The 17,459-nt window shown below is 52.2% G+C and overlaps 1 protein-coding gene across 3 annotated transcripts in view; it reads left to right on the top strand.

Moving 5' to 3' along the window:
* Positions 1-1,109: 1,109 nt before the first annotated feature.
* SULF2 (sulfatase 2) overlaps positions 1,110-17,459 on the top strand; it is a 128,707-nt gene continuing 112,357 nt past the window's right edge. The window contains exon 1 of one of the 3 annotated variants that reach the window (XM_031656825.1): positions 1,110-2,170. In XM_031656825.1, coding sequence (XP_031512685.1) covers positions 2,031-2,170 — 140 coding nt within the window. In that variant the 5' untranslated portion in view covers positions 1,110-2,030. Of the gene's footprint in view, positions 2,384-2,735; positions 2,892-17,459 lie in introns of those variants that run through there. The other 2 variants (XM_031656827.1, XM_031656826.1) reach the window with 2 other exon arrangements.

Raw genomic sequence — 17,459 nt, 5'->3', positions numbered from 1 at the left:
AGGCCCCAGACGCACCCCCAAGGGTCTCTGAGGACCCAGTAAGAAAACTGCTTCTGCAGTGGGGTACACGTCCCAAAACCAAGGACAGCAAATGAGTTGAAATCCCACTGGCCAAGTTTTTGACTATAGGCAAGACCCTTTATCTCTCTGAGCATCAGTTTTCTTGAAAAGATTGTCAGGAGGATTACATGAGACGACCTGGTGGAAACAGCCATTGACCACAGAACCTGCCGGAGTTGCACTGTCCAGCATAGGAACCCTGAGCCACACGTGGCTGCTCCCAATTGAGATGCGCTGTGAAGTTTAGATTGTACACCGGCTTACAAAACTTAGTAGGAAAAAATAATGTAAAAATATCTCATTAATAATTTTGTATTGATTACATGAAGAGATCGATTTTGGATATACTAGGTTAACTATATTATTAACATTAAAACTAATTTTACCTGCTTTTTTCAGACAGGGTCTCACTTTGTCACCTAGGTTGGAGCACAGTGGAACAATCATGGCTCACTGCAGCCTTGACCTCCCAGGCTCAAAGTGATCCTCCCACCTGAGCCTCCCGAGTAGCTGGGACCACAGGCATATGCCAATATGCCCAGCTTAATTTTTGTATTTCTTGTAAAGATGGGGTTTTACCATGTTGCCCATGCTGGTCTTGAACTCTTGAGCTCAAGTGATCCGCCCACCTTGGCCTTCCAAAATACTGGGATTACAGGCGTGAGCCACTGTGCCCCGCCCTCACCTGTTTCTTTTCACTTTCTAATGCACTACTAGAAAATTCTAAATGATATATATGTCCTACAGAGATGAGGCGGAGGGAGAGGGGTCTCCATTATTTTTTGGTCTATGATGGTGAAGCCTGACATTCTGTCCCAAGGCAAAGAAGGTGGGAGCTGATCAGCCTTATCAGTGATGCCAATGGTAGGGCCAGCACCTGATTTGGAAAAGCAAGTTCAAGGTTTTTCTGATTTATTTAGGCTCTAACTTGATTGGGGTGGCTAACAGAGGTTATGGGGAGGAGCCTAGAGCCCCAAACCCAGTCAGGAGATCCGATTTGAATTTCAGATTAAAAAATGAATAATTTTTTAGTACTAAGTTCCTCCCCATAGAGGTCTGTATTTGTTAAGTCTCTGACAAGTCTAGCATGGAGGATCACACCACAGAAAGGAGATGCTAGGTTGAAAAGTAAAAACCTCCTAGGATTTAAGAGCATGAGCCTGGAGCTAAGGCTTCTTGGCTTCACAGGATCCACCACTTATAATTGTGCAATCTTCGGACAGTTACTAAACCTCTCTTGGTTTCCATGGTAAAACGGGCATAGTAACTTACTGTGTGAGATTGTCACAAGGTTTAATAAGTTACTGCTGCTTACAAGTGCTTTCCTACAGCGGCGTCTGTTTCCCCTTAGCAAGCAACTCGGCTGTGTGTTCTGCAGCTGCTGGTGGGTTCTCTGCTCGCTCTTTGCCCACCCGCGTCAGGCCGGTCCCCCTCCGGCCTCTTCTGTGGCGCGAGGGACAGCGGAAACCGCGGTAGACAGCACCCCCTTGAGTCGAATTCCTCCCCTTTCGGAAGAAGCCGGTTTCTCTTTTCTTTGCTACTCCCGGGCCATTTCTGGGCAACAGCTGCTATTTTCACTTGAGCCCAAGTTAGTTTCTCGGGGAGCTCTGGGGCGCGCACGGGCAGCTCGGTTTGCCCTGCGATTGAGCCGCGGGGTCGCGGCCGGCGCCGGCCTCTCCAATGGCAAATGTGTGTGGTTGGAGGCGAGCGCGAGGCTTTCAGCAAAGGCAGTCGAGTGTTTGCAGACCGGGGCGAGTTCTGTGAAAGCAGATAAAAGAAAACATTTATTAACGTGTCATTACGAGGGGAGCGCCCGGTCGGGGCTGTCGCACGCCCCGCGAAACACTTGGCTCCCTCCAGCTCCGAGAGAGGAGAAGAAAGCAGAAAAGAGGCAGATTCACGTCGTTTCCAGCCAAGTGGACCTGATCGATGGCCCTCCCGAATTTATCACGATATTTGATTTATTAGCGATGCCCCCTGGTTTGTGTGTTACACACACACACGCACACACGGCTCTGGCTCGCTTCCCTCCCTCGTTTCCAGCTCCTGGGCGAATCCCACATCTGTTTCAACTCTCCGCCGAGGGCAAGCGGGAGCGAGAGTGTGTCGGGTGAGTGTGCGTCTGTGTTTCCCGGCGAGGGTGCGCGCTCGGCGCCGGGAGCGCGGCCAGCCGGGTCCGGAGGCATTCGGAGGCCGAGAGCCGCCGGGACCCCAGGTCTGCGTCCACTGCCCCGTCCGGAGCTGGACTTCGGGGCCGGGGCCGGGGCCGTGCGCCGGAGACAGGCAGAGCCGGGTCGCGGGCCGCGCGTCCCCCGAGCCGGAGGTAAAAGCGCTCGCGCGCGGAGGGCTAGAGGAGGGCACCTTGGCTGGGCCCCCCGCGCCCCGGGCCCCCGCCGTCCGCTGCTCCCGGCCCGACGCTCCCCGCCCCGAAGCGCGCCCGCCTTCCCTGCGCGGAGGCCGGCGGGCAGGGGGCGGCAGCGCCGTGCCAAGGGGCTGGCTGGGGCAGCGCGGCCGGCCGGGCTGGGGCGATTTAAGAGCGGTCCGGGCGGGGCGCGGAGCCGGACTTTGGCTTGGGCGGCGCGCGGGGCGGGGGCCGGGGGCGGCGGCGGCGGCAGCGGCGGCGGCGCTGGGGGGCGGGGAGGAGGCAGGAGGAGGAGCAGCCGCGCTCGCCGGGGGATGCAGCGGCGGCGGCGGCGGCGGCGGCGGCGGCGGGAGCGGCAGCAGCAGCAGCGTCGGCGGCGCGGAGTCCCCTGCGCCCCGCGGCCCGGCCGGGCTGCGGCAGAGGCGGTGGCGCCCCGCGCCTGGTGAGGCCGCCGGGACCGTGCGCGCTGGTGAGTGGGGCGTGGGGGGCAGGTGGGTGGCTAGGGGACGCGGGGCTCGGGCGGGGACTCCCGGCGGCCGGAGCCTTCCCCAGCGTGAGCCCGGCCGCGAGCGCCGCCCAGGTGAGCTGGGGCCGGTCCCGACCGCCTGGCTCCGGCCCCAGTGCTGCTAGCGGAGGTGGGACCCTGCAGGCAGGAGGGAGGCTCCGGCGCCGGCCGGCCGCAGGGGGATGACCTGTTTGACCCCGCTGGCTGGCTGGGCGGGCGAGGACTTCCCGCCGCGCCCCTGACCCGCGGACGCGCCACACCGAGCCCAGGCGGCCCCGGGGGAAGCGCGCCTGGGCCCACCGTCCGCAGGGGCATGGCCTTGTTGACCCTTGGGGTTTAGACCCAAGGGACCGGCTAGAAGCCAGCCCACGTGGGGCTTGTCCGGGCAGGACTCGGGGAAGCAGTGGGCCGGATCTTCAGAGTAATTGGAAACTCGCAGACATCGAAAGGACAAACAGGATCGAAAAGGCAGACTTCCTCCCAGGCCAGGGCAGAACCAGTTTCCATCGCCTGGCGGAGAGATGCTCCCCTCTTCGGCTCCTCGGGGTTTCAGAAGTCTAGCGGTGAATTCTAGGAGTGCACTTTTCCAAACAAACATTCCTTATAGTAGTTCGTTCATTCGTTCTACAAGCATTTCTGGAGCACCCCCTCGTGCCAGGCACCGCGTTCTGTTCCAGGGAAACGCGGCTGAACAGGATCTGGCTCCTGCGCGCCAGAAGCTGCCGGTTCACTTGGAGGGCAGCAGGGTAGAGAGATGCCGTCTTGGGGTGGAAGATGGAAGGGGAAGCCTGCAATCCTAGTTTGCACACTGGCCTCGGTCCGCAGCTTCCCACCTGCACGCTGTAGGCCCAGCACACAGTAGGAAGAGCAAGCCAGACCTGCCTGTGACGACCCCCTCCTCCTCCCCCTCCTTGAAAGCTTTGATTCATTCCCTGCCCCCCTTTCTGGACAGTCTTCCTGCAGCTTGTTTTAATCACTTTTTGAGTTAAAAGTCAATATTTAATTAACCAAGTAATTACATTCAGCTTACGTTTCAATCTGGGTATTTGCTCATCTGTGCATGTTGGGACTCCCGCCCTCTCGCTCCTCCATCTGTCCCCTGCCTGTTTCCCACAGGGTCCACCCCCACTTTTGGTGCGGAGACGGGGAGGCTGAGCTGGAGCAGGTTCTCAGGGGGAGACAGGGAGCAGGTGAGAAGGGCTTTCTCTGGAGGACACCCCGGATCTGCGCGCTCTCCGGATTTCAGCTTGTAGTGAATAGTGAAGGGGATTTCTTGACTGAGCCTCCGCCTCCCATTACAGAACCACCAGAGGGTTCTAATTAAATTAGAGCCAATCGTTAAGTATAGGAAGGGGGTGGGGAGGACAGAATGAAGGCCCCTTCCCTATAAGAGATGTTCTCCCAGCTTCGCCTGTCCCACATCATAGAGAAGAGAAAACTCGTCCAGACAGCCTGTCAGGTGTGTAATTTAGCGTTCTAATAAGCAGCTTGAAAGGCGAAGGTGGTGGGCTTGGCGGATGGCATCTTGGACCTTTGTACATGAAGGCCTCTTCCTTCCCTGGCCAAGTTTATGTACATAAAAGCCGTGATGTTGGCATCACTGCTGCAGCCGAGAGTCAGTGTGGGTTTGGGGTTTGAGCTTTGAGCTTTGTGTGTACTTCTTGGGTTTTTTATTTGAATTTATGGCTTTTTCTGAAACCCTAATAACATGTTAAAATTTCAAACTTGAGAGTAGAACGATGGGTTGATTGTAAAAGTCTGGTCTTGGAGGAGGACAGCATAGCAGTGTGTGTGAGTGCGTGCACGCGCATGTCCTCAAGTTCAGCTGCTGTCCAGAGAACCCAGTTGATACACAGTTTCACACCTGATTTGGGACATAACATTTCCTTCTCACTTTTTCTGGCACTGGTTAGTTTATCTGCTTGGACCTGCCTCAAGAGGGCAGCTGGGTTAACCAGGCAGAATATCACCCAACTCTGTCAAGCTTTGGCCATTATCTGATCTTAAGACTTCAGTCCTGCAGAAGGAGTCCAGAATCCTTGTCCTAGAGAAAAATATCAGCATTTCTGACCAGCTTGTAGTTAAAAGGTTTAGTCCAGACTTAAGATAATTGATAACACTTAAGTAGTTTTGTATGGGCCTGATCTGAGGCATTGATCTAAGCCCTGATATCTCACTCATTAAATCCACCCTATGAGGTAAGTACTGCAATTGTTACCATATTAAAGATGAGGAAACTGAGGCACAGAGGTGATTGTGACTTGCCTACAGCTGGTCACAGGTAGAGCTGGGATTCAAAAGGCCCTCAAGCTCCAGGATCCACTTGGAACCACTGGGCTCTCCTCCATGACCTTGGCCTTTGTCCCAGATGTAGAAGAAACACATATGCAGGGGAAGAAAACACCTTCAGACAGTCAAAGTTTGCAAAGTCGAAGCCCTTCAACTTTCCATAAACCCCCACCGTTCACACAGAGAGTCACGGGTTTGTATTTGGAGTTTTTTGCCCCAAGGAAAACATGTGCCTGCCTGGTGCTTTTTCTTCTGCTTGTGAGCAGACACACTCTCCCCTTCCCCAGTCAGAATGCAAAGGGAACATCAAATGCAGCTGATGGAAAAGCCAGGGGAAGCGAGATGAAGATTTCAGCCCACTCAGAGCACAGGGGCCAGAGGGCGAAAGCTCTCCTAGAGGTGAGACCTTCCTGTGGTTGGTGATGGAGTCTCACTGGCCTGGCCCTGGGGGTGGTGCCAGGGTGCTCTGTGTCAGGCCTGGGTGGATGTGGAAAATGGGGGCGTCTCAATGCTGACCTGCAGGTGAGGGGGGCCCTCCCTGAGACCTGCTTTCCCTGGGCCTCCTTGGAATGGGCCTTGGTGGAGATTCTACAGACACCCCTGGCCCAGCCGGATTGAAGGCACTGTCTAATTGGGAGAGCATAAAGATCATTATAATTAATTGGCATCCTGATAAATGGCATGGTTGCCTAATTGGGGTGGTTGCTAGGGAACGAGGCCTCACTTGGAGCCTAAAGGGGAAGAGGCGCTGGGCTGGCCACAGTTGGGTGTCAGGGTACAGAGCCAGCGGTGAATGAACCGGAGAGCAGTCCATCCGCGTTTACTGAGCAACTGCTGTGTGCAAGTTGTAAATGGAATATCAGTTAGGGGTACTTGCCTAGAAGGACTGTAAAGTAATCAGATTTCTTTCCCTTACAAGCAACCGAAAAAGAGAAGAAAAAAACTCAAGCCAGATTAAGGAGAAAAGAAGGGGACTTACTGGTTTTCATAACCAAAAGTCCTTAGGTGACTAACGCTAGCTTCAGACACAGCTGGACCCGCAGCTCAGGTTTTGTCGTGAGAATCCATTCCTCTCCACCGCTCCTCTGCCTTCCATGGGGCTGGTGTCTCTCTCCAGCTCTGGGGCGGGTAGTCCCTGGCAGCTGTGGGCACCATGGCGAGGAGAGCCAGACTGCCTGGCTCCCTGCCCAGCAGTGGGATCTGGGGCATGCTACTTAACCTTTCTGTGCCTTGATGTTCTCATCCAACAAATGATGATGATCATAGCACCTGTCTCCTGCTTGTGGTAAGCATGAAATGAGATGATCAATGTCAAGCTTAGCAGGGCATCTGACCCAGGTGAGCCCTCAGTAAGCATTGACTGTTATCGTAACTTAGGTGTCAGGACAGATGTCATGGAGCAGAGGGGTCTCATCCCCTCCAGAGTAAGCCCAAAAGGAAATAACAAGCCTCCGATCTGGCAACGTGCACCCGGGCGCCATGGTTCCCTCTGATTGGACTGTTTTTTGTCCAAACCAGTCACTGGCTGAGGAAATGAGTTGCCAACAATCAGCTTAAGCCAGGCTCACAGGCCTCTCCCTGGAGCTGGATAGATGCTGATTGCTGAGACCCCAAACCCTGGAAGGAAACAGCAGGGGGAGTCCCCAGTGAAAGGGAAGCCTGGATGCTGGAGAGGCAAATGGCCAATGCCTACGATGGTGGGCCACTCATGTGAGCAATGCTGGCCAGATGGACCCATCTCCATTTTGGCCATGGTGGAGACCAGGGAAACACGCTGCCTGGGCAGTGCCTCTCCCTCCACCAGGGCCAGCAGACATCAAAAGCCTGACTTTTCTGCCTTACTGTCTGAAGGATAGGGCCTGGCCTTGATCCTCTGCTTTCTGGGGGCCAGGGGCAGTGTTTGTCCAACCTCCCACCATGAGAATCATCTGGCAGTGTTTGTTTGAAAAGGCAAAGACCAGACCCTGTTGAATCAAACTTCCAGGGAGGGTCCCGGATGCTGGGGGGCATGACCAGTGTGTCACGTGTATATTCTATACCGGCAGGAGAGTTTGGGGAAGAGGGCTCTGGAGCGTGGGCCTCTGTCTTCCTGTCTAACGCAGGGGCTGTCAGAAGGCAGGGAAGATGCTCTAGTCCTGGCATGGTGGCTCATGCCTATAATCCGAGCACTTTGAGAGGCCGAAGTGGGAGGATCCCTTGAGGTCAGGAGTTTGAGACCAGCCTGGCCAACATGGCAAAACCCTGTCTCTAGGCCTGTAATTCCAGCTACACAGGAGGCTGAGGCACCAGAATCGCTTGAACCCAGGAGGTTGCAGTGAGCTGAGATTGCACTACTGAACTCCAGCCTGGGCAACACAGTGAGACTCAGTCTCAAAAAAAAATTTAAAAGAAAAATGACTGCATGATGTGATGGGGTGGGAGGCAACTTTAGGCAGGCTGTCAGGGGAGGCCTCTGTGAGGATGTGACCTTTGAGCTGTGACCTAGATTTTAGGAAGGAGTCCACCTTGGAAAGATCTGGGGGAAGAACATGCCAGGTAGAAGGAACAGCCAGTGCAAAGGCCCAGAGGCAGTGGGAGAGGCCTGTCCCAGACACCTGCTCCAAACACAAATAGAAATCAAGTGGGGTAGTCCGGGCGCAGTGGCTCACACCTGTAATCTCAGCACTTTGGGAGGCCGAGGCGGATGGATCACTGGAGGTCAGGAGTTCAAGACCAGCCTGACCAACATGGTAAAACTGCATCTTGGCTAAAAATACAAAAATTAGCTAGGCATGGTGGCATGTGCCTGTAGTCTCAGCTACTTGGGAGGCTGAGACATGAGAATCACTTGAACCTGGGAGGCAGAGGTTGCAGTGAGCCAGGATCATACTTCTGCACTCCAGCCTGGGCAACAGAGTGAGACTCTGTCTCAAAAAAAACAAACAAAAAAAAAAGTAGGGTAGAGGGTCAGGAGTAAGTGGGGGAGGGCACATCGGAGATGAGAAATACAGGCCTTGCTAAGAAATTTTAGACTTCATTTTAAATAAAATGGATAACTGTCTGGATGTAGTGGCTCACACCCGTAATCCCAACACTTTGGGAGGTCAAGGCGGGTGGATCACCTGAGGTCAGGAGTTCAAGACTAGCCTGGCCAACATGGTGAAACCCCATCTCTACTAAAAATGCAAAAATTAGCCAGGCATGGTGGCACGCACCTGTAATCCCAGTTACTCGGGAGGCTGCAGCAGGAGAATCGTTTGAACCCAGGAGGTGGAGGTTGCAGTGAGCTGAGATTGCGCCATTGCACTCTAGCCTGAGCGACAGAGTAAGACTCCCATCTCAAAAAGAAATAAAAAATAACATGGAGAATCATTGGAGGGTTTTAACTCAGAGAATGATATGATTTGTGTTTCGAAAAGATCCTGCTGGCTCCTGTGAGAGGCATGCTATGAGATGGAAGTGGGGTCACCAGGACTGTTAGGCATCTGGGAGGGCCCGAGAGTGGCTTGGATGGTGGTGATATCAATGGAGATGGAGTGAAATGGGGATTGGAGATGTATTTTGGAGGTAGGGCCCACAGGACTTCCTAGTGGATTGGATTACAGAGTGAGGGAAAAGGCTTTGATTCTCATCTGAGGGTGATTTTGACACCCAGGAAACATTTAGCACTATCCGGAGACAGTACAGGTTGTCCCAACTGGGACATCTAGAGGATAGAGGCCAGGGATGCTGCTAAACTTGCAACGTACAGGATGACCCCACAATGAAAAATGATTCAGCCCAAATATTCGTGGTGTATCCTGCCAAGGAATCAAAGGTGACTAGGCAGCCTGGTGCATGGTGATTGCTAAATAGGGAAGATAGGAGAGAAGGTTTTGCGGGGAGGAGTGATCTGGAATTCGGACGTGGAAATGTTGGGTTTGAGTTGAACCCCACCTGGGCGTCTGGAAGCTCAGTGGGTGGTGAATGTGGATGTCTGCAGCCGGTCGGGGCTGGTAACCTAAGTTTGGGAGTTATCAGCACATCGATGTTATTTTAAGCTGTGGGAGTGGACACAATCATCCAGAGAGAATGTGTTTTGTTTTCTAGTGTGGTTTTCTCCCCCCAACCTCTCCCCAGTGCCCGTCATGAATCTATTTGATGAATATTTTTAGCACATCCCACATGCTCACCTCTCTGACGTTTCCAAGAAGTTCCTGAAGGCTCGGGCTAAGCCTCCCCTTTTCTATTGCCTGGTTTCTCAGTGATTAACAGAGCTAAATATTCATTGCTCTGCCACAGATGCCCTTGGGAAATTGCTTAAGGTCATGTGGGATCTCGGGCCTCATAGGCAGCACGATGCCTTCTGGGTAGAACAGCTGTTGGCGAGGCCTTCAGAGCTTCTCCTCCAGCCCAGACCAGGACTTCGTGGAATTCTCTAACCAGAATATTTTGAATTCCCCACGTTCTCTTAATATGATTCCAAAGCACACATTGCCCAGTGGCCCTGGCCTCTGCCATGGAGCATCATCTTATAAAAGACCTGGCCCATTGCTCTGCATACCTGGGCCCAGCTTGCATCTTAGATGAATTCTATCCCAAACTCAGAGTTGTTATGGCCATGTCTTGTGTGTGTAAGTTGGTGGACAGGGCAATCCCCAGGGACCAGGAATAGTACCAAAGATGTGTTTGGCCAGGTGGAAGCCAGATGTGTTAGGGGAAGAATGTGGCCAATAGCTTTTCTTATTGGCTCGTGGTCAGGACCCCAGTGGGTGACTTGACCCGCCCCAGTAGCCAGAGAAGAGGAGCTTTTTTGTTTTTGAGACAGGGTCTTACACTATCATCCAGGCTGGAGTGCAGTGGCACAATCTCAGTTCACTGCAGCCTCAACCTCCCAAGCTCAAGTGATTCTCCCACCTCAGCCTCCCAAGTAGGACGGGACTACAGGCACAGGCCACCACACCCAGCTAATTTTTTTTTTTTTTTTTTTTTTGGTAGAGATGAGATCTTGCTATGTTGCCCAAGCTGGTCTCAAACTCCTGGGCTCAAGCGACTGTCCAAAAGTGCTGGGATTGCAGGCGTGAGCCACCCTGCCTGGTCTGGAACTCTTTGAAAAGAGATTGAAAACACTGTCAGCTCACAGAAGCCTGGAGAAGTTCGTGTCTGGTGAAAATCAGACCATCTGAAAGCCACAGTTCTGGTCTGCCCTCGAGACAGATACTATCCACAGACTTCTGATTGCAGTCCACTTATCTGGATATTTCAAAGACCAGGAAAGCCTACTATAATTCTTAGTAGCTTAGAGTCCTGATCATTTGAATGTGAACTGAAATGGTTTCATTGTAAGGAATCACATTTCTGACTGACAGTGGCTTATGCCATAGAAACATTTAATTCTCACATAACACCAAGTCCAAAGCAGGGGAGTCCAGGGGTTGGTTTTTCAGTACAACAGTGTCATCTAAGGTCCCAGGATCTTTCAAGCCTCTGTTCTTCTGTCTTCATCATGTCTTTGGCCTTGTTGCCTCATAGTCTCAATATTGCTGCCACAGCTCCAGACGTCGCATCTCCCTACAAAGTGGGACTACAGGGCAGGACTCCTTGCTGTCTCTCTTTTAATCGGAGAGTAAAATCCTTGCCAGAACACTCCCACCCTAGCAGACTTTGCTTTCTGTTTCATTGGTCCTGGGTTGGGTTTTGCTCTTACCTCTAAATCAAACACTGGGAAAGGGCCTGGCTCCTTCCGATCCTTTGGATCTCAGCTCAAATGTCACCTCCCTAGAATGCTGGAAGGACGACCCGTTTTATGTTGATAACACTTACCACTCTCTGGAATTAGCCTGGTTTGCCTATTTGTCCTTTGTCCTCTCTCCCCTCACTAAAAAGTAAGCTCTGTGCTTGTAGGGACATCATCTGTCTTGTTCATCCCTGTATCCGCAGTACTAAGAACCAGGGTGGCAATCTGGATACTAAGTAAATATTTTTTGAATGAAGGAAGCAAGAAGAGAAAGAGGCTTGGAGAGCTACAGGCAGATCTGGCTCGCGTGTTTGCTGGAAGGTGACTGCTCAGGGCAAGGATGTCAAAAACTGTTAGTCATTTGCAAAAAGCTAAGCGGGTGGCTGGGAGGATTGGTTTCACACACACTCACTTGCTCCCCGGTGCCAGAGCTGGGGTTTTGTGCTAGCATTGCTTGCAGAGGAGGGATCGTCCCCTTTATGCCACAGCAGAGACCTCACGGCCTTGCAGAAGGGCTGGTGGAACCCCCCACTTCTGATGACTCTTGGGCCAACCTAGTCTTCCAGGTCAGTGGTGTGACATTCTAATGAGGGCTCTTGAGTAGAATATTTCTGCATTTGCCCTTGAAAAGACAGCTCCCGTCCCTAAATTGTCCCTTCCTGAAAGAACAGCTGTCACAGCCCAGGAGACCAGCCTCTTTAATCTCCGCTCCCCAGCCTACCCTCCTGAAAGCTCACATTTACCGAGCACTTCCTACAGGCTAGTGGTGGTTTAGGTGCTCCATCCTTTGAATGTGTAACTACTCAGCGATGCGGGGTAGTTACAGCCCCGTTTTGTAAAGGAGGAAAGAGACACAATGAAGTCTGTCTTTGCTCTGCCATGCTGGTAGAATAGGACATCACAGGCCGGCTAACCAGGGGCTCTGTGCAGCTCACGGAAATGTTTTGTTTGAACCTTTTAGAAAGTTGTCAGATTTTTAACAACTACGAGATTTCACATTTTAAAAATCTGGATTTTCAGCTTCTCCTGAAAAATGGGGAGATGGGGTCCCCACCATTCCCTATAGCCTGAGATTGTGAACCAGTTCATTTGACTTTTTTCATGGCACTTTCCCTTCTGTTTTTCTCATTGTGGAGCAATATTTCTCTGTTCTGTCTCTACCGAAAGTGGCCAGATGAGAGCTGAAGAGGAAGCGGGGTGTGCGGTGTTCTTATGGGTCCACTTCACCCAATTACGTTACCTGCCCGGCCCATGTAGGCTTTTGGGTTCGTCTCCCATTGTGATACTTTGTACCAAATGGCTACACTTCCAGGGACATTGTTTTAAGTGTCCCTAGACACTAACATTGTGCATTGCAAGTGTGTAGTAATAATAATGTCTGATATCTACTGATTACTTTTGCCCAGCATTTCATCATCACAGCAAGCCTTTGAAGCAGGGCCTAATATCATCTTCACTTTATAAGTAAGGAAACTGAGGCACTGTGTGTGATGCCCTCACTAGAACAGGAGGTCTTGAAGCTTGTTCATCTTTGTACCATTTGTGCTAGGCTTACTGGCTGTTTGAATGAATGATTAAAGGAATGAATGAATGAATGATGTTCTCCTCCAAATGTTCATTGGCCCAGGAGGTTGAAAGTCTTAACCTCATAGTCATTTGTGACATTTCTGTTGGGGGAATAGTCTCTGATCAGTGTCACTGAGGATTCTAGGGTTGTGTTTCTGCTGTGTAACAAACCACTCCAAACTCAGTGACTTAAGGTAGCAACATTTTATTTTGGACGATTCTGTGTGTTGACCAGGTGGTTCTTCAGCTATGATATCAGCTGGCAGGTCTAAAACAACCTCATTCAAATGGCTAGCAGCTCTTGCTGGTCACCAGATGGGAGCTCAGTTATTCTCCATGTGGGCTCTGCCCTGTGGCTGCTTGGGCTTCCTCAACAGTATGGCAGGCTCAGGGTAGCCTGATTTCTAAGAGTGCAAAAATGAAAGCTGCGAGGCCCTCTTAAGGCGTATCCGCAAAACTGGCACAGCATCACTTCTGCCACCTTCTCTTGGTCAAAACAGGTCACAAAGCCAGCCTGGTTTCATGGGATGGGGCCCACACAAGGGTTTGAATACCAGGCAGTGTGGCTTTTTGGAGTCCACCAAAGTACCCATTCATCACAGACTGCAAGTAGCAGAGCCCAGCACTTACCATCTCAAGCTGAAACAGGATTTACTGGGGGGCTCAGGAAAGGACAGGGCAGGAACTAAGGAAATTCTGGGGACCCTGGTGCAGGAGTTACTAGCAGCCGCCCGAAGGAGGGTTTCCATCCCAATGCGACAAATGCACCCCTACTTTTTCTTTCTGCCCTTGACACTTTATTTGACAGTTGGGGACATGGTGAGAAAGTCTGACTGACTGACCGACCTTGGTCACATGATCATCCCTTGGCAGAGAGGATGGGGGCATCTTGGCAGAGGGGAGGTAGGCCTCAAAAGGAAGCTGGGGTGCTGTCAAAAGAAGGGGACCAGATGGACAAAAATAGTTAGAAATCTCTGCACCGCCCCTGCATAGGTGACTTCACCCCTGGCAGAGCAATGAACATTTCAAAACGAATGAATGGACTTTGAAAGTCCGGTATAAGTGGAATGCGCAAATCTGTGTGGCAGCTTCTCCAGCTCCAGGGCCCCATAGCTCAGGTGCTGCTGGGGGTCTGGAAGCTGTTCTCCACTTTATGGGGCAAAGTCAACTCCTAGAACCCCTGCCATGCCTCGATATCCCCCTCCAGAAGATGGGGGCAGTTTGCTTCTGGCTCCTGAGAGGAGAGCATGCGCAGTAATGAGGGACCTGAGCTCAAGGACTGCACTCCCTCCTCCCAGACCCCGCCTCGCCAGTGAGACTGCCTTCCACCCCCACACCTGGTGACACCCAGTGAGTCCCCCCGGCAGGGGAGGCTGCTAGTCGGCAAAACTGATCCAGACTCATCCCAGCTCGCAGAGCCTCTGACCCGGGCTTTCCTCCCACTTGCCGGTCTATTTCCGGCCGCTAATTAGATTGCACAGCACGCCACGTTGGGAAGCCGACCTGTCGTTCCAAAGGCACTCCACTCGCATCTCCAAATGTAGCGGGTGATTTGGTAGAAGTTGCTTCTGACTCCTTCTCCCGGCTTCTGAAATAATTGTAAGCATCGGGCCGTTTCCAAGGTGAGCTAATGAGCAGCTCATCTGCTAATAGCAGGGGCAAGCTGGCTGAGGATGGCACGCTCGCCTGTGGATTGGGTGAAAAGGAAAGTAGTAATTGGATTATTAATACCGAGCCGTCAAAATACCTTTTATTCCTTTTATGTTCTTCTCGAAGGAAACGACAATCTCTAGAAACATAAATACATGTTCTGTGGGGGTAAGCAGGGCTAGGCTAAGAAAATGTGGGGCTGAAAAGGGGGAGGGGGTTAAAAAGGTAGAATTGTCAGTCCTCACTGTGGCAGTCTACACTGAGAACCAGCCCACAATTAGGCGTGAATAATGACTCTGTTCAAGTCCGACTTTATTGCTTTTGGCCAAAGGCCTTTTGCAGAAATAACTTTGTAACTCCCTGCCAGGGAAGCTTTTGTCCACAGCTGAGACAAAGGAACAAAGAACAGAGGTGGGAATTTCTGTATCTGATTTCTACTTCCTCTAAACAGCCAGAAAGGACAGTGGGTGTGGCCGACCCAGAAGGCATGGGCTGGGGCAAAGGGGTGTCCAGCCTCCTGTGGGCCACACTGCTGTGCTGGGCTGTACCATGTTGCTTTCATTCTGCACATTTCCACCCCAGGGCCTTTGCACTTACTTCCTCCGTTGCGTAGAAAGCATTTTGCCCACAACTGGCTTCTTGCCCACCTCTGCTCTCAGCTCAGATGCCACTTCTTATGCCACCTCCTCATCCCAGAGAGGCCTTTCCCAATTTACTGTCCATCCTATCACCTGACAACTTCCTCCAAAGCTCTTAAGACAATCTGAAATTCGTCTTCATTCATTCATGTTCTCTTCCACCAAGGTGTCACAGCTCTGTGAGGACAGAGGCCTGGCCTGCCTTGTGGCCACTGCTGTTTCTTAGCATGTGGCACGTAGTAGGTGCTCAGGAAAGATTGGATAGCTTGGAAGAGTTGCACGTAGCTCCCAGGCCAAGCTCCAGCAGGGCTTTATGGAGCCCACTCAGTGTTTAAAATAGAAAGTTTTTACTTTGGAAATGGCATTTCCAATGTAGACCAGGCTCCACCCCGTCTCTTATCCTAAATCTAGGCCATTTCACTCACTCAGGCCTCCTGCCCGACCCTTGTAGGCATTTGCATTTTTGTCCTTGCTTTAGACAAAGGCCACTGTAGACATATCTCTCTCCAAAGGTCACCAGACAACATCCAGACTTCTTGCAATGCCAAGTCTTGTACCAGACCGCTGGCCTCCACCAACCAGGTCCCACTGACCGGATTGAGGTGTAGTCTTCATCTTAGCAGTCCACACACAGGGCGTAAATAGTGTTGATCTCATCATGTGCAGGTCATGGCAGGAGGAGGGTCTGGCAGGAGACCTGAGTGAGTGAAGTGGCCTAGATTTAGGATAAGAGACGGGGTGGGGCCTGGACTACATTGGAAATGCCATTTCCAAAGTAAAAACTTTGAACTTTTCCTTTTTCCCTTTTCCTTTTCTGGTTTCCTCCTAGCCTCTGGGTCATCAAGGGGGGAATCGCATGAACTCCTCCTTCATGGTCTTCAAGGAGACCTACTCCCACTGTAAGGGGAAGCTCAGAGGCCTTGGCAAGCAGGAATGTAACCACAGTGTCATTGCCTTTGCTTGTACTGTTGCCATCTAAATATGGCAGGGGTTCTCACCTAGGGGCAGTGTTGCCCCCTAGGGGGACATTTGGCAGTGTCTGGAGATAATTTTGATTGTCCCAGCTGGGGTAGGTGCTACTTGCATCTCATGGACAGAGGTCAGGAACGCTCCTGAACACCCTGCGATGAACAGCACAGTCCCCCCATCGACGAATGACCCCGCCCGCAGGCCAGTAGTGCCAAGCTTGAGAGACCCAGGTTTATGGCAATGGGTGCTGGTTCCACCAAGATAGACCTTTCTTTCTAAATAAATTTACTGAAATAAGAAAGGGAATGAATGAATGAATGAATGAATGAATTTAGGCCCAGATTTGGGTATTCTACTTATACCAGACTTTTAAAAATTCATTTATTTGTCCTGAGACCCTGGCATATGGGATGGAGCACAGAGGGTAACGATCAGCCCTGTCGTCCCTTTCGGAGCAGACCAGGCTGTACTGTTTGCCTCAAATCAGGAGCCCCTGCCCTGGAAGCCTCTATCTTGCCAGAAACTTCCTGGGAGCCGCCTGTAAAAAAACAACTCTAGCAGCAGTTGATTCTGGCCCAGGAGAAGCTGTGTTATCCCAGGCAGAGTTCTGGCAGGTTGGGAGATGTTTCCAGGTCTCCTGCCCAGCCAGGCATGATTAGCATCCTTCCAAGCCTGGCCCCGGAGCCCTGGCCCAGCACCCCCATTTGAAGCCTGCAGAACCTCATCATCACCGCGCCACCCCCGCCCCCCTGCCCCCTCGTGCCACTGACAAGCCAATACCTGCCTGATGAGAGGGGCTCCCAGGGCCAGCAGCCTTCCCTCCTAGACTCCAGGGCAACCTCCATGCTGACGGCGGCTTTGAGCACAGGGCTCAAGGGCAGAGCCTGAGTTGGAAAATTTCTCGCCTCTGCAAAAGGGAAGAGCTAGGCCTTTTCCCCAAATGAGATCTTATTCTTCTGTGGGGTTTTCTGGGTTTGTTAGGTGGCTTCCCTTCTACTTAAAAATAAGCTGGGGGTAGTTAAAAAATGGGAAGAAATGTTTCCAGCGCACACAGAACTGAGCAGATGTGTTCTCCAGAATAAGGAGAGGTTGTTGCTGTGACTCTAGCTCCCAGTATGAGCCCTTCAGTTCACCCTTCTGCCCTGCTCAGAACCCCCTGGACCCGACATCGTGGCTTTAACCCCCTTGGGTCATGTAAGAAGGAAGAGTGGGGTTGGGGCAATCTTCAGGTCACCCCAGGACTTTCCCAGGCTCAGGGATTCTTTGAAATGGGCGTGAGCACAGATGCCCAGCCTTGACAGAGGCTGACTCAGATTGGGTTTCACTTCCTAAGAGGGAGGATGTACTACAGGGGAGGCCCACGTGGCCCCAGGCCTGACCAGCCTCTGTGACCCAGCAGGACCAGCTGTTTTCCAGGATGGCGACACGGTACCCTGCAGACTCATCCATGGTGGGACCTTGATGCTCCTCTGTTGAGAGGTGGGTCTGTGTCCCCTGCCCTTGAATCTGGCCAGACGTGTGTAGCCCTGGTAGAAGGAACACCATGGGACAGCAGAAAAGATGAAGATCACTGGGACCCTCGCTGTTGTGTAAGAAATCAGACCCTACTGCAAGGCCGCCATGCTGTGAGGAAGCCCAAGCCACACTGAGGCCACATGGAGGTACCCACTCCACAGCCCCTCCCAAGCCCCCAACTGACTGCCAGCAACAACTGCCAGACAAGCC

Source organism: Papio anubis, chromosome 16, assembly GCF_008728515.1.
Source record: "Papio anubis isolate 15944 chromosome 16, Panubis1.0, whole genome shotgun sequence".
Taxonomy (NCBI): Eukaryota; Metazoa; Chordata; class Mammalia; order Primates; family Cercopithecidae; genus Papio; species Papio anubis.
The sequence above is the reverse complement of the archived record's forward strand: the minus strand, read 5'-3'. Positions and strand labels throughout refer to the sequence as shown.